This window comes from Citrus clementina, unplaced genomic scaffold (assembly GCF_000493195.1).
Source record: "Citrus clementina cultivar Clemenules unplaced genomic scaffold, Citrus_clementina_v1.0 scaffold_7, whole genome shotgun sequence".
NCBI classification, from domain to species: Eukaryota; Viridiplantae; Streptophyta; class Magnoliopsida; order Sapindales; family Rutaceae; genus Citrus; species Citrus x clementina.
Genome location: NW_006262075.1, coordinates 7,491,526 through 7,508,400, shown reverse-complemented (window position 1 = coordinate 7,508,400; position 16,875 = coordinate 7,491,526). Strand labels below are relative to the sequence as shown.

The following is a 16,875-nucleotide window of genomic DNA, read 5'->3' as shown; positions in this document are numbered from 1 at the left end:
ATTTAATGAAATTAAAAAAAATGCTAATTGTCCAACTCGAAAATTAATTTTTGGTCTACTAAACTTCATCCCAAATTTTTTATAACAAAAATTTCACCATCACGGCTATGCCACCTCTGACTATTATTACCTATGGATTACCTCGTTCGTATAATCAAATATATGGTTCACTTCAGTTGGATGATGAAACTAAAACGATAATAGACAAGTATCATTTGGTTTGAAAAGTGTCTTAAATTTGATCAAAATCTCAACTTTTATTTCTCATTTCACAAGGATCGATCAACATACGCATCTTTTTAAATTGCGGCATCATAATAATTAATACATATCAAACGAAGTGGTCTTAGAACAGTACCCAAATGTCATTCCAATACAAAATTAACGTCTTGGCAGAGTTCCACGATGCACGCACTTGGATTTGGATGCTAATTAATTGCTGTAAATTGACTAACATCCAAGCACACGCATGTGGTCAAGGTTTTTTCTTTAGCCATAATCAATTTCCTTTAAAAGGAGCGAATAAGATGGATGAATTGTGTCCACCAAAGCCAAACGAGTTGGACATCGCCACTTTTATGTCCAAACGTTCCTTCATGGGGCCAACCAGTACTTTTGCGTCCTGAATCGGCAGAGACGTCTTGTGAAAAAGCAGGAACCTTTTTAAACAAGATCTCCTATCTTACATGCATGATATATTCTGTTTATATAAATAGTATATAAATTTCATAAATACATTATTTATATGAGAAAAATGTATTTTATATACACGTAAGATAGAGATTATTTTTTAAAAATATTTCCATTTTAAATTCAAGAAGCATACCACATGTTTGTCAGGATTTTCCAGATTTAGGTTTGGATGTATCCATCCAATTTGTATTGCCTGCAGGAAAAAGAAAAAAACCCCATTCAAAAAACAATCATGATATGTCCCCAAACTTAACACTTTGTTAAGAGTTAAGTGATTTTTAAGTAATTTTTTTCTTTTTTTGGGTTGGCCGCCTTCTTTCTATATCCTATTGAAAACCATGAAATTTTACAGGAAACATATACGGGATTCTCTCGCGAGAATGACTACCGCATAACACTCCCAACCCGACTTTTATTGAAAAGCCTCATGTTTTCAAATTTTTTCTTTATCTGCCCCCTAAGTTTTCATTTCTGACCCAACAGTGATATTGTATTATGTAAAACTTGAAGCAAGCAACCAAAAAAAAGTTAAAACTGTAATGAAAAGCTTTATTAAGTTTTCAATAGATAGTGGAGGATATTGTACCAATAGGGCCTCCGTATTGTAGATATACCCTCTGTCAATGCGTAAGGCTTCAATGATTGTGGCCATCACTCTAGGATGAGCAGGCTTATATTAACTATTCGAGTGATCTACACAGTTACACCATGTATGCAGGGAAGAAAGCAGAAGCTATTCACCTTGATTGTGGCAACAGCTTCAGCAGCACCTGAAGCTCCAAGTAGGTGGCCAATCAAGGATTTTGTAGAGTTCATTCTTAGCTGCGACATGTTGGAATCAGATGAAGTATAATAGCAACTAAACAAGTATATAATAATTCTAAATTATAAGCGGCAATGTGCTTCAGTTTTTACCTCAGGATTCTTTCCAAAACAACGGATTACAGCTTGATATTCTCTCAGATCACCTAGTCTCGTTGATGGAGCATGTGCATTAATGTAGTTCACATCTTCCCTGGCAACCCCAGCTTGAGCTAAAGCCTTCTTCATGCAAGATACCATGCCCACCCCTGATTTCAAAAACATATATATTACTCGAGCAGAAATAAACTCAAATAGATGTGGATAGTGGGAATTTTAGAAAGCCTATGTACTAACCCTCAGGATGAGGTGCAGTTATGTGATAAGCATCACAAGTTAAGGTTCCACCCAGAAACTCTGCATAAATATTCGTCCATCTTTTCTGTCAAATTATTTGAGTGTAGATACATGAGTGCATGAGTGGGAAATAATGCCCTATAGTTAATCATAAAAAGTGATGATTCTGCTAGTAATTAACCTTAGCATGTTCCAGCTCTTCTAAAAGCAAAACCCCAGCTCCTTCTCCCATAACAAATCCATCGCGATCCTGCTCGTTGTGCAATCAAAATATTTATTGCCAAATCGTTTATTATAATAGAAAGTTGTTCAACAAGAAGAGAGGGAAGAGTTGAAATGATTACAGCGTCCCATGGGCGTGCAGCTTTGGTTGGATCACTATTTCTTTGCGAAAGGGCATTGCATGCGATAAGACCGGCTATGCCTGATATTCCGATAAATAGTCAGTAAAAAAAAAATTGATGATATTGTTGGATTTTTTAATCCAATATTGTTGGATTTTTTAATTTAATATTGTTAAATTCTTAATCCAACGTTCGCTATTTCTTTGCGAACGAGCATTGCATGCGATAAGATTGGTTATGCCTGAGATCAATAAAACAAAACTCATGATATTATTAGATTTTTTAATCCAATATTGTTGGATCCTTTATTCAACATTAGACTTATATATGAATAATTATGTATTGTGAACTGTCATATAAGATTAAACTCAATTAAAGGTGATCTCTTAAAGTTTTTGGTATTATGGGCTTTAATGTATCTAATAGAGTGTGAACTTTTAATGTGTAGAGATTCAATATTCTAATTATATGATGGGCAGAATTAGGAATACCTAATGACAATAGAAAAAAGTTATCTATATAAGAGATTATAATCAACAATTTACACATATCTTTTTATTCTCTATTGACATCCCATCATCAGAGAGAGCAGTGAAAAACTTAAAAGGATTTTCTAGAAGAACGTATAGATCTAGAAGACTAACCACACAAACAATTCAACGTTATGAATTCAGGTACGCTTCTGTATAATTTATTATAGATTTTTGGTGATTCAATATAAATATTCCTAGGATATGGTAATGGTTTTCATCAAAAAAATTTGTTATCTTAACAGATGTATGTTTGAACTACTCTAAAATGCAACGGCTTTGTTAACTGTACCTGATGGAATAATCATCCCATCTGAACCACCACAGAGCATAATGTCCTGCAAAATTTTCAACAAATATGAAGCATGTTGTATATAAATCAAACTAAGACTTCTCTAATGTAACATCTCAAGGGATGTTCTTAGCTTTAAGTGATGTCAGCTTGAGATGAAGGCAAGTTGCTTACAGTGTCACCTTTGATCATGTGACTAGCTGCATTCAGTATGCTGTAGTTGCTCGATGCACAAGCTGTACTGATTGAGTAACTTGGACCTGTCCATCCCTGCACATAATTGGAAGCATGTCAATTTCAAATCAGTATAAGATTGCTTAAATGTTTTTTTTTTTTTCAACATGCCACAAAACTATCTTATGAGCTTACCAAATCCATTGCTAAGACTGCTGAAGCCATATTGGTTAATGAATAAGGTATGTAAAAGGGACTCATCTTCTTATACGAAACTTTTATTGCTTCAAATCCATCATTAAGAACCTGTTCAAAAGCCAGAAAATCATTAAAACATGCTAGTAAGGCTACATGCTCTTGTTTATAAGCAAACCATAATACTTGCCACTCCTAATTGACTTTTGTTTTCAAAGCTCAAAGCTCACTTACACGCAAGCCTCCCATGGCAGAGCCAATTATAACCCCACATCTACTTTTATCCAACTCTCCGCTAACTTGTTCAGTAATTCCAGCATCTACCAAGGCTTTTTTGCCGGCGACGAGAGCATAAATCAAGTATTTGTCTGCTTTCTTCGCAATTTTTGGTGAGATCCATCCATCTGTTGAGAGAGATTTGATTTCTGCAGCAATTCTCTGTTAAAGATTTGAGAATAGTATCATCCAATAGCTTTGTACACAAACTCAGTTATGATAATGAAATTTACACAATATTTATACATACAGTGGGAAATTCTGAACAATCAAAGCCCTGTATATCACTTATCCCAGTAACCCCTTCAAGAAGGCTGGTGTGAAACAAATGTGCATCGTCACCAAGTGGCGTTACAACACCTAACCCAGTCACAACAATTCTCCTTTCTCCAGTTTCTTTGTTCTTTGTTATGACGAACTCCTTTTCAGATTGTGCAGCAGACACCGCCATTGTTTTTCCTACAAGCATAACAAAATAATCCCAGTAAGAAATTGGGCTGATGAGAAGAATAACATGACCGCATGGGATAAAATTTCCTTACTCGAAAAACCATTCCGAATACAGAAAGTACTCCCAATGTTGCATCTTGATGTGAGTTTCCTGTTGAAAATTGAACTTCCAACTTTTGTGGAATAATTTCTAAATTACTCATATAGAAATTTACGCATGTTATAATTTAATAAGTTTTAGGTGCGAACATCCACATATTATACACTTAATGCTTTAAAATATTGTAATAGATTTTGATAGTATAATATTATAAAATCCTTTTACAACACCGACGTTAATATTCATATTTTGATAAGCAAGTTTACACTAAAGAATAACTCTAATACAATTATATAATTTAGACACTCAAATTATAAATACAGTGTGACCAAAAATTATTAGAAGATAAAGACGGAGAAATCAATATTAAATCTAAATTTCTAACGATTTCTCCAATGCCCGAGTGAAGTTAGTAATGTCGAAGTAATTGTGTGTAACTTGCAATACAATAAAGGATATTTTAATATTTCTATTTTCTTGTGAAAACTTTGTAACGCAATTTTTTTTTTTAATCGAAGCAGCATTGTTAATTAGATAATAATAAAAAAATCTAATCAATCAAAACAATCCGCCGAAACGATTTAATCATATAATTGATCCATTCTGCACAAGCTTCAAATTTTCAAATCCTCAACGGCCATATTTACTTTTGTTTTTGGTCGAAAATTTCCTTTCATTCTGGCAATTCGATTTCAAAAAGCGAAAGCAAGTTGTTACGGTTTTTACCTTAAAAGGTTTCTGCGGAAGAAAAATATGAATCAATCAATAAAACCAGAAGAAAGCAAAAGAGTAGCGCGTCAATGGCAGCTCCTGAGTCTGAGCAAGTAATATTCATCGAAGAAGGAGATGATGAATACAGCACCGACAGTGGAGGGTCCGACCCGGGTTATGATTCGGATTTAGACCCGAGTTACAGCCCTCTTGAGGACACCCATGCCACCTTCTCAAAGCTCTCATTTGGGAAAAAGTCCAAGTCTCGGTTAGATTTTTATTTCAACGATATTTAAATAAAGATAAATTTTTTTCCCTTTTTATCTTGGCCTTGTTCTAATAATAGATTTTCTTTTCTTTTTTTTATTTATTTTTTCATGTCTAGCATTGGCAAAGATTTGGATGTGGGTGTTGATGAAATTGAAGAAAAAGTAATCCAGAAGATCATTGAAGGTATTGTTTGAGGAATTAAATAGAGCGACCATGATCTCCTCCAAGTGAAAGTGAGCAAATGGTTGAGCAGGTCACCTCGACCAGGTGCTATGAGGTGGAGCAGATCACCTCGACCAGGTGTTATGAGGTGGAGCAGATCACCTCAACCAGGTGCTATGAGGTGGAGCAGATCACCTCGACCAGGTGCTATGAGGTGGAGCAGATCACCTCAACCATGTGCTATGAGCTTGACCAGATCACCTCAACCAGGTGGTCTAAACTTGAGCAGATCACCTCGGCCAAGTGATGACTAGGAATAAAGACTCAGTTAAAATAAACCACCACAAAGCTCCTCCGAAAAATCAGGGCACAAATTGGATCAATTAATGGTTATTGTCACGATCTAAGGTCGTGGGTATGAGGTGTTTTATAAAGACCCCGAGAAAACCACGCGGAGGGGGGCTCTTTTTTGTCTCTTGATCTGACTGAGAAATTCTTTCTGGAGACTCTACTTTACTTTTCTGAAAATTATTCAAAAAGCTTTTAGTTTTAAGGCAATATTTATTAAGCCATATGAGAAATGGCATATTTGGTTTTTCCTATAAACCCCATAACTGACTTGAGCGTCGGAGGGTTTACGCCGGAAAAACTTCCGGCACCTCTTACCATTCTCTGTAATTTCAGGTGCTTATTGATCGTCAGCTTGAAGATTATATGCTCATGAATGTTCTGCTCATAGTCAGAGAATATTCTCGGAGATTGACCAGCAGCTTCCCACCAACAAATTTAATGCTGATGCAGGGATCTGAAACTGAGTCACTAACCAATTGGTTCAGATTTCGGCATCAACATTTGGCGCCGTCTGTGGGGATCGATACAAGAAGCCAATTTGTTATCTCTATCAACTTTCATCCAGCCAAAGCGAAGGCAAAATATTATCATGTGCGAATTGAAGCAACCTGTCTTTTATTTCTGAACTCACGTGAAAGAAGCGAAGCGAATCGGTAAAAAAAAACTAACCCAATGTTGGCATTTAGAAGCTTCAGATCGGTAAAATCTGTCACATATTCATCTCCACTTGTATTTCCAATTAAATTACTGCAATTACTTTCAATTTATTTGTTTGTGTGCATGATATATTGCATCAAATGATCAATTGTGATTTGGCTTTCATGAGCATGAGAAATTGATTACAGAGGATAGATTTAAAAAATACATATACTGAATATATGAAATCATATCACAAACTAGTGGCCACATGCTTGTTGGTTTATAGTCAACTGCTGATCATGTGCTTACCATTAAAGTCTTGTACGCATACAAGTTTAGATATTAAGATTTTAACCACTTTCCCAATCGGATTATGCCACGGTTTCAGCATGCATTTTGATGGGTTTAATCATTTCAAACAAGATTTAATTACTAATTGGATGCAGAGATGTGTCCGTTTGTAATCTTAGAAACAGGTTTAAGATGATATTTGTTAAAAGTGGTGATACGAGATCACGCACAGTAAGTGTTCGACAAAATGATTGACAGAATAAAAAATATAAAAAATCGCAGCCTCAAATTGTAAAGAGCAAGCTTAGGACTCTACAGAGGAACAATCAAGATGGTGAGATTAATTGGACTGGAAAACAAAGGCTGCAACTGAAATTGCAGGGAGTGACGCTCAATAGAACATTGCGCAAGAGCCAAGGACTAAAATCCAGGTTCTAATTCAATTGATTCAATATATGCATGAAACTAATTGAGAGCATGAATTGTTCTTAATCATAGCCCTATTATACCTTTGCATGAGAGATGCTTAGAAATTCTTTAATAACATGCATGTTTCAATACCGAGCATGATATATTTGCTGAAATTGAATATTATCCCTTGGAGTTCGTTGATAATGTTCCTTTACAAAATTAGCTTGTTAGAATGGGCTTCATTCATAATTCAAGATTACATGCTATTATATTGCAAATGAATTAATTTAATATTTTCCAGCAACATGCTTGACATAATGTTAACAGTTCAGATTTATTATGGCTAATTATTCAGCTTCGTTATGGCTAATTAGATGTGTAATGCTGCTACCATTATTTTGCTGATGTATTTATATTTCGTGATTGATTGTTCTCTTTTCATCGAGCTCAAGATATAAAATCTGTCCAAAAGAGCAATCGATTTGCGGTATTATCAATGTTCAATTTCTTAAAATAAAGATTACACATATAGTTAAATTCATTTGGTGGTAAGCATAGAAAATCCACGGATCTTTGGTTTCTTCAAGATATTTCCTGCTGGTTTTACACCCCATCAATCAATCATGTAGCTAGTTTTCATGTGAAGAATATGCAGGGAAAGTTTTTAGACAATTCTGGTATGAAACTCTGTTCATTACAAGTTGAGGCAGAATTGTTAAAATTCAAATCAGGAGCTGTTCGTTAAATCGTCTCAAGGGATATGAAAGTTCAAAAGTGAGTTTGTTGCTGATTACACTACATATACTACAGATGTGCTTGAGAGAATGCTGCCCAGGAGCCAAGATCTAAACCCAGGGAACAAAGCAGAGTCAAGCTCGGGATTTGTTTGATGAAGTACAAATGAAATAATGCAGAGCACAATCTCAGAGCAAATCCATATTTAAGGATTTGAATAAAAAACCTCAAATGAGAGCACATTGGCTGCACACGTTTGCAGGAATCAGATAGCTCATTTTCGTCTGAAGAATATGCAGGGAATTCTGTTATGCAATTTCCCTACAAAATGTCAATTTTGATACGTTTGCGAATGAGGCAAGCTATGCACTTGGAAGGAGATATTAATGCAAAAAGTTGCATCTTAATCAGGTCAGAAATTTTAACAAATTTATGTCTTGATGTCTACGTAAAAACATGCATTTGCAGCCTTTATATGCGGCTATAGTATTTACCTACTAGTAATCTATCAAATGAGGATAGTTTGTACATGTCAAATTGATAGAGCTCATATTAAAGCTAGTGATATAACTCAATCAACTTGATATCTAGAAAGTTTTTCAATATGAGAATGATTTATGAAAAGGCAAGCCAGTGCCTGTTTCTGCTCGGTCAACGAAGACCAGCAGCTAATTTCTCGAAAGTATCACTAAAGTAAAGGCTTGCCTCTGCTCGGTCAAACGAAAGACCAGCAGCTAATCTACTAAGGCAAGTAAAGGCCTGCCTATGCTCGGTCAAACGAAAGACCAGCAGCTAATCTACTAAGGCAAGTGCCTCCTTCTGCTCGGTCCACGAAAGACCAGCATTTAAATTTACGAAGATTTTACCAAGGCAAGTAAGTGCCTGCCTCTGCTCGGTCAAACGAAGACCAGCAGCTAATCTACTAAGGCAAGTAAGTGCCTGCTTCGGCTCGGTCAACGAAGACCAGCAGCTAATTTCTCGAAAGTATCACTAAAGTAAAGGCTTGCCTCTGCTCGGTTAAACGAAAGACCAGCAGCTAATTTACTAAGGCATGAAAGTGCCTACCTCTGCTCGGTCAAACGAAAGACCAGCAGCTAATCTACTAAGGCAAGAAAGTGCCTGCCTCTGCTCGGTCAAACGAAAGACCAGCAGCTAATCTACTAAGGCAAGAAAGTGCCTGCCTCTGCTCGGTCAACGAAAGACCAGCAGCTAATCTACGAAGGCAAGTGAGTGCCTGCTTCTGCTCGGTCAACAAAAGACCAGCAGCTAATCCTACGAAAATCCTACTAAGGCATGAAAGTGCCTACTTCTGCTCGGTCAACGAAGGACCAGCAGCTAAATTTATGAGACTTTTACTAAGGCAAACATGGGCCAACTCCTGCTCGGTCGTTTGAAAGACCAGCAGCCATATCTTGCAAAATTTGCCAAAGTAAAGATTTGCCCAAACCTGCTCAGTCGTGTGAGGACAATTGGGCAAAATTCGCAAAAAATATTCCTAAGGCATAGGTTTGCCAAAATTATAAACTTTATAGTTTCCAGTATTGATTTGTTTTACTCTCAACACTAGAAACTGGGGGACTGGTGTTTGAGGAATTAAATAGAGCGACCATGATCTCCTCCAAGTGAAAGTGAGCAAATGGTTGAGCAGGTCACCTCGACCAGGTGCTATGAGGTGGAGCAGATCACCTCGACCAGGTGGTATGAGGTGGAGCAGATCACCTCAACCAGGTGCTATGAGGTGGAGCAGATCACCTCGACCAGGTGCTATGAGGTGGAGCAGATCACCTCAACCATGTGCTATGAGCTTGACCAGATCACCTCAACCAGGTGGTCTAAACTTGAGCAGATCACCTCGGCCAAGTGATGACCAGGAATAAAGACTCAGTTAAAATAAACCACCACAAAGCTCCTCCGAAAAATCAGGGCACGAATTGGATCAATTAATGGTTATTGTCACGATCTAAGGTCGTGGGTATGAGGTGTTTTATAAAGACCCCGAGAAAACCACGCGGAGGGGGGCTCTTTTTTGTCTCTTGATCTGACTGAGAAATTCTTTCTGGAGACTCTACTTTACTTTTCTGAAAATTATTCAAAAAGCTTTTGGTTTTAAGGCAATATTTATTAAGCCATATGAGAAATGGCATATTTGGTTTTTCCTATAAACCCCATAACTGACTTGAGCGTCGGAGGGTTTACGCCGGAAAAACTTCCGGCACCTCTTACCATTCTCTGTAATTTCAGGTGCTTATTGATCGTCAGCTTGAAGATTATATGCTTATGAATGTTCTGCTCATAGTCAGAGAATATTCTCGGAGATTGACCAGCAGCTTCCCACCAACAAATTTAATGCTGATGCAGGGATCTGAAACTGAGTCACTAACCAATTGGTTCAGATTTCGGCATCAACAGGTATATTTTTTTATTTGTTGCAAGTAAAAATCAGAACTTTTGTAATGGGTAAGGATATTGCTTTAACAAAAATTTGAATTTTGGACAAATACATGATTAGTTTAAACAGGATTCCATTGTTCATGCATTATAAATCTGCAAACTTTAATGATCACTTAACTGGGTTTTTAGTGTTTTTGGCTGCTTTCAAATTTTGGTGGCAGCCGGGCAGCAAGAGAAATTGAAAGTGGAGCAATGTAAAGTTTATTTGAGGAACAATGGATTGAGATTGACGGGCAATAAACCCACACTTATTCAGCGTATAAAGGAGCATCTAGAGTAATTTCAACTTTTTATGTGAACTAATAATTTCACTTAAGACCTATAACACTTTGATTTCCTTTTTTTAATCTTTTGATACTTTTCAGAATCTCAAATGGTGGTGGAGAGAGAAGGTACCCAATCTTTAGCTTTGTACTGGACTGTAAAGGTACAAATTTGATTCATTAATTTTCTAGATTTACAGGTCTGAAAAAAATGTCAGTTCATTGTAACACTCTTTGGTTGATTTACTTATAATGCATTAGAATAGAATACACACACCTCTTCCAGCCTTCCCCCCTGATACTAGTATAGTGTAGTTCTAGTAACCCTACTTTTATTTTTGTGTTTGTACTCATTACCCTAATACTTACCGATTAAATGCAGGTGATGCTTGCACAGGCGACGTTGTTATGTTTGAACAGAATGTTTACAAAACGTAAGCTATTGGTCTATGACTCTATGTTTATCTGCCGAAAATATAAGTTCAATGAAACTGGCATTTAACCTCCTATATCTGCCAAAGAATACTAATTCTGTCAATACATTATTTGATTTACAAATGTAACAATGACAACAAATACTTTAGATTTGCTAGTATCACTGTGCTCTTTTCTCAAAGTTGTTTGCAACCGGTGAGTGTTTTGTTCTTACCTTATTTCTACATCATTAATTAGGTTTAACATAGCAGCTTGTAGTGCAAGTGGTCCCCCATGTGGCAAAACGATTGTTGCTGGCCGCATTGTGAAAGAAAGCTATGGAGCAGCCAAGCAACAACATACATTTACAGTGAGTCATAAGCCTTATATAATTTGGACTTTGGGAGTTTATTGGAAAGCCATTAATCATAGAAAATCTATGACTATTCTTGCCCTGTCATGTCTTAAATCTGTTCAGTTATCTGGGTTTATGCATTAGGGTAATGATATTTCTTGATTTTGCGGTATGATCATTTCAAGCAAATTTGATGGATGGAATTTCTCTAGTTGGTTCACCTACAATTGAGATAAATTTTCTAGGAGTAAATTTTGAATAGGCAGATGCTGTATTTTAAATTCCGTCAAAATAATTATTGTGATTAAAGTGCTGTTTTTGGCTAATCTTTCAGATAGAGGTACTTTGGAGCAAAGGGGAGAAGCCACTCCCTCCACTTTGTCCTCTCCTAATTAAAGGTCGAAACCTTTATCGTCTGAAGACCTTGAGACCGGTTTGCACAGAGCTGAAGTTTCTTCTTCCTATTATCTGTGGATCCTTAAATATTAACCCAGCTTTGCCCATATTGTTGCTGTCAGAGATGGGAAGACGAAGGGGAGAGACACAAGGTTTTGATGGAGAAGCACTCAAGGGGTTTTATTGCAAGGTCTAATAGAGAAATACGGATCCATGGAAAGGAAAAGAGGAAATTGCTGAAAGCAAATAGGTATAATTTCACATAAAAATGAAGAAACTCAACCATGTTATTTTAAGATGTCCATATATCATGTTATTTTAAGATTTACATGCTTATGTTGTTTGTTCTTCAGGATGTCCATAAATCAGGTTCCAAAAAGTTGCCAGTGTCAAATGAATTTAATTGTAACAGAAAAAGTGGAGATTCTGTCTCAACAACAGCTAGCCTTAAATATGGACTCTAATCAAATGAAGAATGGACCTCAGCAGTTATCAGTTCAACCTCAAAAACCAAGCTTATCAGTCGATCATAGGAAGCTGGCAGCTCAACCTCAGCTTTCTGCTGATTCCAAAAAAGCAGCAAAGCTGCTTTCACAATTGGTAGAGCAGGAATTGGCAGTAATGCAGAATAATTGCCAGACACAGGTTCCTCAAGATCCTATTGTTAAGCTCAGCAGCATTAGGGAGGCTCCAATCAATAGACAGCGATTGAAAAGCATTAACCATCATCCTCCAACATGTCCATCTCAGGAACAAAGCTGCATGAAACAACAGCTCTGCCCATATTATCCTAAGGGAAGATGCTATTTTGGAGACAACTGCAAATTCTTGCACCAACAGAGAGACAATGGTGATCAAAGACGCGAGTACAGGTGGCATCACGGGCTGCCTAGACAGTTTGAAAGGCGTGAAAACTGAATATGCAAAAACATATAGATCGGTTACAATGTTGAATGCTTTGATTTTTGCTCATTGTATGCATTTTGTTCTATTTGGGCCATCCTACAGCAGGCCCAGTTCTTACTGTCTGGACTCTAGACAGTAAGCCCAATGGCAATCAGTTTTCGTGTGAACATGACTGCCTGTTTCAACAAAAGAATGGATATAAAGATTTTTTGTTTTTTTTGTTTTTTTGAAATGGAAATTTTCATTAAAATAAAAGCATTACAAATATTTTAATAAGCACAGAGGTGGAACATGACTCCACTCTCTTGGACCTGACATAGAACCTCCTGCTCGAGCAATAGAGTGAGCAGCAAAATTCGCAGATCGGCGCACAAACGAGAACTGAACTTCTCCTAAAGACTGGGCTTGGGACTGACACTCCTCAATGATAAGGCCAAACCCATTGGGGCTGGAAAAATTTTCAGTTAGAGCTTGAAACACTTGAAGGTTATCCATTTCGATAATGACATTCGGTAACTGCATCCTTTTAACCCAGCTAAGAGCTTCTCTAATACCAAGCGCTTCAGCCTCTCGTGAATCAAAAATGCCCGGAAAACACTCACATCGAGTTGTCACAAATTCACCCCCAGAGTTACGAATGACACAGCCCACACTAAACTTTCCTTGAGCCTTAAAAATGGCAGCATCAACATTGCATTTTAACCAGCCAAAACAAGGCTTCTCCCAACAAACAGCCCCATGATTACCATTTACGACATTAACATCAGCTAAGAATAGTTGTTTCCTTGCACTTTGCCACTGGAATAAAAACCTTCCAGCATAGTTCAGGACTTGCAAGACACTACTGCTTCTTTGGTTCCATAACCGATCATTTCGCTGTATCCATATCCTCCAACAAATCATGGCAGCCAGCTGACAATTCTCCCTACTATATGTTGAGAAAATGAATTCCAACCACTCCAAGAAAGAACTATAATGGCCAAGAGACCCAACAGCAGAGGACATCCAACAAGATTTCGCAAACCCACACTCTAGAAGAGCATGTGTAACTGTCTCACTACATGCATGACACAAAGAACAAGTAGGCATAATATCCACTCTACGTTGAACAAGATTTTCCGCAGTAGGTAAGACATTTTTCGCAGCCCGCCAAAGGAAATTCCTCACCTTTCCTGGAACCTCCAGTTTCCACAATGATTTCCAAATACGAGAAGAAGAGTTGGTATCCTGGTGAGTTAAGTACTTATAGCAGCTACGGACTGAATAAGCGCCACAAGGATCATGTAACCAATACCATACATCCGATTCTCTACGATTACTAAGAGGGATTTGCAATATCAGGTCTTTATCCCTTGAATTAAAAATATCGGCAATAACATCTAGATCCCAACATCTTTGATTTGGCACCATCAAGCTACTCACCTTCGCAACAGCCAGCTCCTCATTTAAAAGAGACGAAGTAAAACCCAAATTGATATCTGGCAGCCAAGGATCTTGTCCAATCAACACATTTTGTCCACTTCCGATTTGAATACGGCTCCCGCTGACAACAACATCTTTCGCAGCTAGAATAGAGCGCCATACAAAGCTTGGATTGTGCCCCAACTTGGCTTCGTTAACAGAAGTTCTCGGATAATAGCGAGCCTTGAGTAATTTAGCAACAAAAGATTCTGGCTTTGTAATGAGTTTCCAGACCTGCTTGCCAAGCATAGATATATTAAAGGTATGCAATTGCTTGAAACCAATTCCTCCAAAATCTTTCGGCTTACATAACTGCTCCCATCTCATCCAAGGTATTCCTCTGCCACCTCCACTTTTGTTACCCCACCAGAAAGAGTTCATCATAACCTCCAGCTCTTTGCATAAGTCAAGCGGTAAAAGGAACACATTCATGGCGTAATTAGGCATGACTTGAGCTACTGTTTTTAGCAAGATCTCTTTCCCCGCTCGAGATAACATTTTGGAGTGCCAGCTGTGCAGTCTCTGTCTGACTTTGTCCCGAATATAAGTAAAGACAGCCTTCTTTTTCCGACCAATATGAGATGGAAGTCCCAAATAAGTTCCATGATCATTTGTAGCAGTGACATCCAGAATTCCACAAATTTGGCTAGCAATACTATCATGCACATTAGCACTAAATGAAATAGAGGATTTTGTGAAATTTACCAATTGACCAGAAGCATCTCCATAATTAGTCAAAATCTGCTTAACAGCAGAAGCTTCAGCTTGATTAGCACGAAAAAACAAGAAGCTGTCATCAGCAAAGAATAAATGTGTAACCTCTGGGGCACTGCGAGCAACCCTAACCCCATGAAGCAAGCCGAGTCTCTCATATCTCTTGATCAAAGAACTGAAACCCTCTGCACATAAAATAAAGAGATACGGAGACAGTGGATCACCTTGTCGGAGACCCCTACTTGGTATAATCAGGCCCACTTCTCTATTTTCACGCAGCACACTGTAACGTACTGTTGTTACACATAGCATGATTAATTTAACCCATCTAGCATCAAAACCCAGCTTTAACATCATATCCTGAAGGAAGCCCCACTCTATTCTATCATATGCTTTGGACATGTCTATTTTTAAAGCAGCGGTACCATGCTTTCCTTGTCTCTTCCTTTTTAAAAAGTGCATGATTTCAGATGAAACAATTATATTATCAGTGATTGCACGGCCAGGAACAAAAGCACTCTGAGCTTCCGAAATTACAGAGTCTAGTACTACTTTCATGCGGTTAGCAAGCATCTTGGAGACTATCTTATAAATCACATTACAGAGAGCAATTGGACGCATATCAGATAACATTTCAGGCCGCTGTTTCTTCGGAATAAGAACTATTGAAGTATCGTTCAACCCCACAGGAAAAGAGCAATCATTGATAAAAGCCAAGCAAGCCGTTATTACATCCTTACCAACAATGTGCCAAAATTTTTGGTAGAATGCAGGATTCATGCCATCTGGACCTGGTGATTTATCCGGGTGCATATCAAACAAAAGCGTCCTTAACTTCAACTTCAGAAAATGGAGCCAAAAGCAAAGAATTTTGCTCAGTTGTAACCTGAGTCTCCACACATCATAGCATATCAGCAGTACCATATCCATTAGACTTAAATAAATTATCAAAATACGCTACAATCTCACTATCAATTTCAGTTGAACTATAAATCCACTGACCTTGACTATTGCGTATGGTACCGAGCTCGAATTCCTCTGTTTTCGAGTTGATGATGAGGCATGAAAGTATCGAGTATTTCGATCACCTTCCTTTAGCCATAGAATCTTCGATCTCTGCTTCCAAAAGACCTCATGACTATTAAGCAGCTCATTATATCGGTTTCTTGCTTCAGTAAAAGCATTCAGGCCATCCGCATCTCGACTCCCTCGCAAGGAAGCCATTTGTTGTTGGCATTTCTGCTTTCGATTTCGGAAGTCACGGGTTAAGTGTCCACCCCAAACCAGCAAAGCCGAGCCACAATTCTGAATTTTCCGCTGAATAGAAAGCTCAGCAGAGGCAATCCAACTAGAATTGATCACGTCAGCGCACCCAGCTTCACGCAGCCATAAATTCTCAAAACGAAACCGACTATATCTGTAGTTAAGCGTACACGGGTTTGGATCCAACAAGATTGGCAGATGGTCAGATCCAGAGGCTTCCAAGCTACAAACTTTTGCACGATAAAACTGATGAAGCCAATTATCAGTGGCAAAAGCACGGTCAAGTCTTTCCTCAACCCAATTATCAGTTCCCCGAGACCTTTCCCAGGTGAATTTATACCCCTCCATGCCCAGATCAATCAAGCCACAGTCATTTACAGCCCTGTTGAAACCCCTCAGCTTCCAGCTTGCGTGCTCATGTCTCCCTCGTTTTTCATTAGCAGCCAGCAAGTCATTAAAGTCACCAATACAGACCCACGACAAGGAGGAAACATTAGCTAACGAGCGAAGAAGATTCCAAGATGCCTGACGCCGACTTGATTCAGGATAACCATAAATACCAGTAATTCTCCATCTCCCCAATTCAGCCACTTCAACGTCTGTGTCAATGTGGTTCTGTGAATAGCTAAGAAGATTAACCACGCAAGATGATTTCCATAAGAAAGCAAGCCCACCCCCGCGCCCAATTCGATCCACAACCAGCAGCCCATCAAATCCTATTTTTCCTTTTATTAGCTCTAACTTATTTTTATTACATAATGTTTCAATTAAAAAAATAAAACAAGGCTTTTTACTACGGACCAAATCCACCAGCACTTGAACTGTCTGTGGGTGGCCCAACCCACGGCAGTTCCAACTCAAAATACTCAT

At 38.0% G+C, this 16,875-nt stretch overlaps 3 protein-coding genes across 3 annotated transcripts; 1 reads left to right on the top strand and 2 right to left on the bottom strand.

Moving 5' to 3' along the window:
• Positions 1–499: 499 nt before the first annotated feature.
• LOC18036669 (3-oxoacyl-[acyl-carrier-protein] synthase II, chloroplastic) lies at positions 500–4,113 on the bottom strand. Its single transcript, XM_006426662.1, has 12 exons — positions 3,913–4,113; positions 3,621–3,824; positions 3,387–3,497; positions 3,192–3,287; positions 3,018–3,063; positions 2,196–2,275; positions 2,033–2,101; positions 1,852–1,936; positions 1,609–1,763; positions 1,435–1,515; positions 827–886; positions 500–622 (listed from the first exon to the last, which is right to left on the bottom strand). Exons 1-12 carry the CDS (start codon positions 4,111–4,113, stop codon positions 500–502), a joined length of 1,311 nt encoding a protein of 436 aa, XP_006426725.1.
• Positions 4,114–5,012: 899 nt separating this feature from the next.
• Positions 5,013–11,716, top strand: LOC18036653 (zinc finger CCCH domain-containing protein 62; the record flags this gene model as incomplete). The annotated part of the gene is made up of 7 exons (XM_024181056.1): positions 5,013–5,191; positions 5,309–5,376; positions 10,395–10,509; positions 10,599–10,660; positions 10,879–10,930; positions 11,169–11,280; positions 11,600–11,716. Coding segments are annotated over exons 1-7 (705 nt in total), but the record flags the coding sequence as incomplete, so codon positions are not given.
• Positions 11,717–12,825: 1,109 nt separating this feature from the next.
• LOC112096862 lies at positions 12,826–16,875 on the bottom strand. The gene is made up of 3 exons (XM_024181055.1): positions 16,807–16,875; positions 15,745–16,620; positions 12,826–15,582 (listed from the first exon to the last, which is right to left on the bottom strand). Exons 1-3 carry the CDS (start codon positions 16,873–16,875, stop codon positions 12,826–12,828), a joined length of 3,702 nt encoding a protein of 1,233 aa, XP_024036823.1.

Bases quoted from the DNA above. Each gene is read 5' to 3' on its own strand.
- LOC112096862 (XM_024181055.1), bottom strand. From the start codon at position 16,875: ATGAGTATTTTGAGTTGGAACTGCCGTGGGTTGGGCCACCCACAGACA. The intron at 16,621-16,806 runs GTCCGTAGTAAA...AGCTATTCACAG, and splicing joins TTCAAGTGCTGGTGGATTTG to AACCACATTGACACAGACGT. The intron at 15,583-15,744 runs GTCAGTGGATTT...CATTTTCTGAAG, and splicing joins TACCATACGCAATAGTCAAG to TTGAAGTTAAGGACGCTTTT.
- LOC18036669 (XM_006426662.1), bottom strand. From the start codon at position 4,113: ATGGCGGTGTCTGCTGCACAATCTGAAAAGGAGTTCGTCATAACAAAG. The intron at 3,498-3,620 runs GTAAGTGAGCTT...GCTTTTGAACAG, and splicing joins CTGCCATGGGAGGCTTGCGT to GTTCTTAATGATGGATTTGA. The intron at 623-826 runs GTATGCTTCTTG...CTGCCGATTCAG, and splicing joins AAAATCCTGACAAACATGTG to GACGCAAAAGTACTGGTTGG.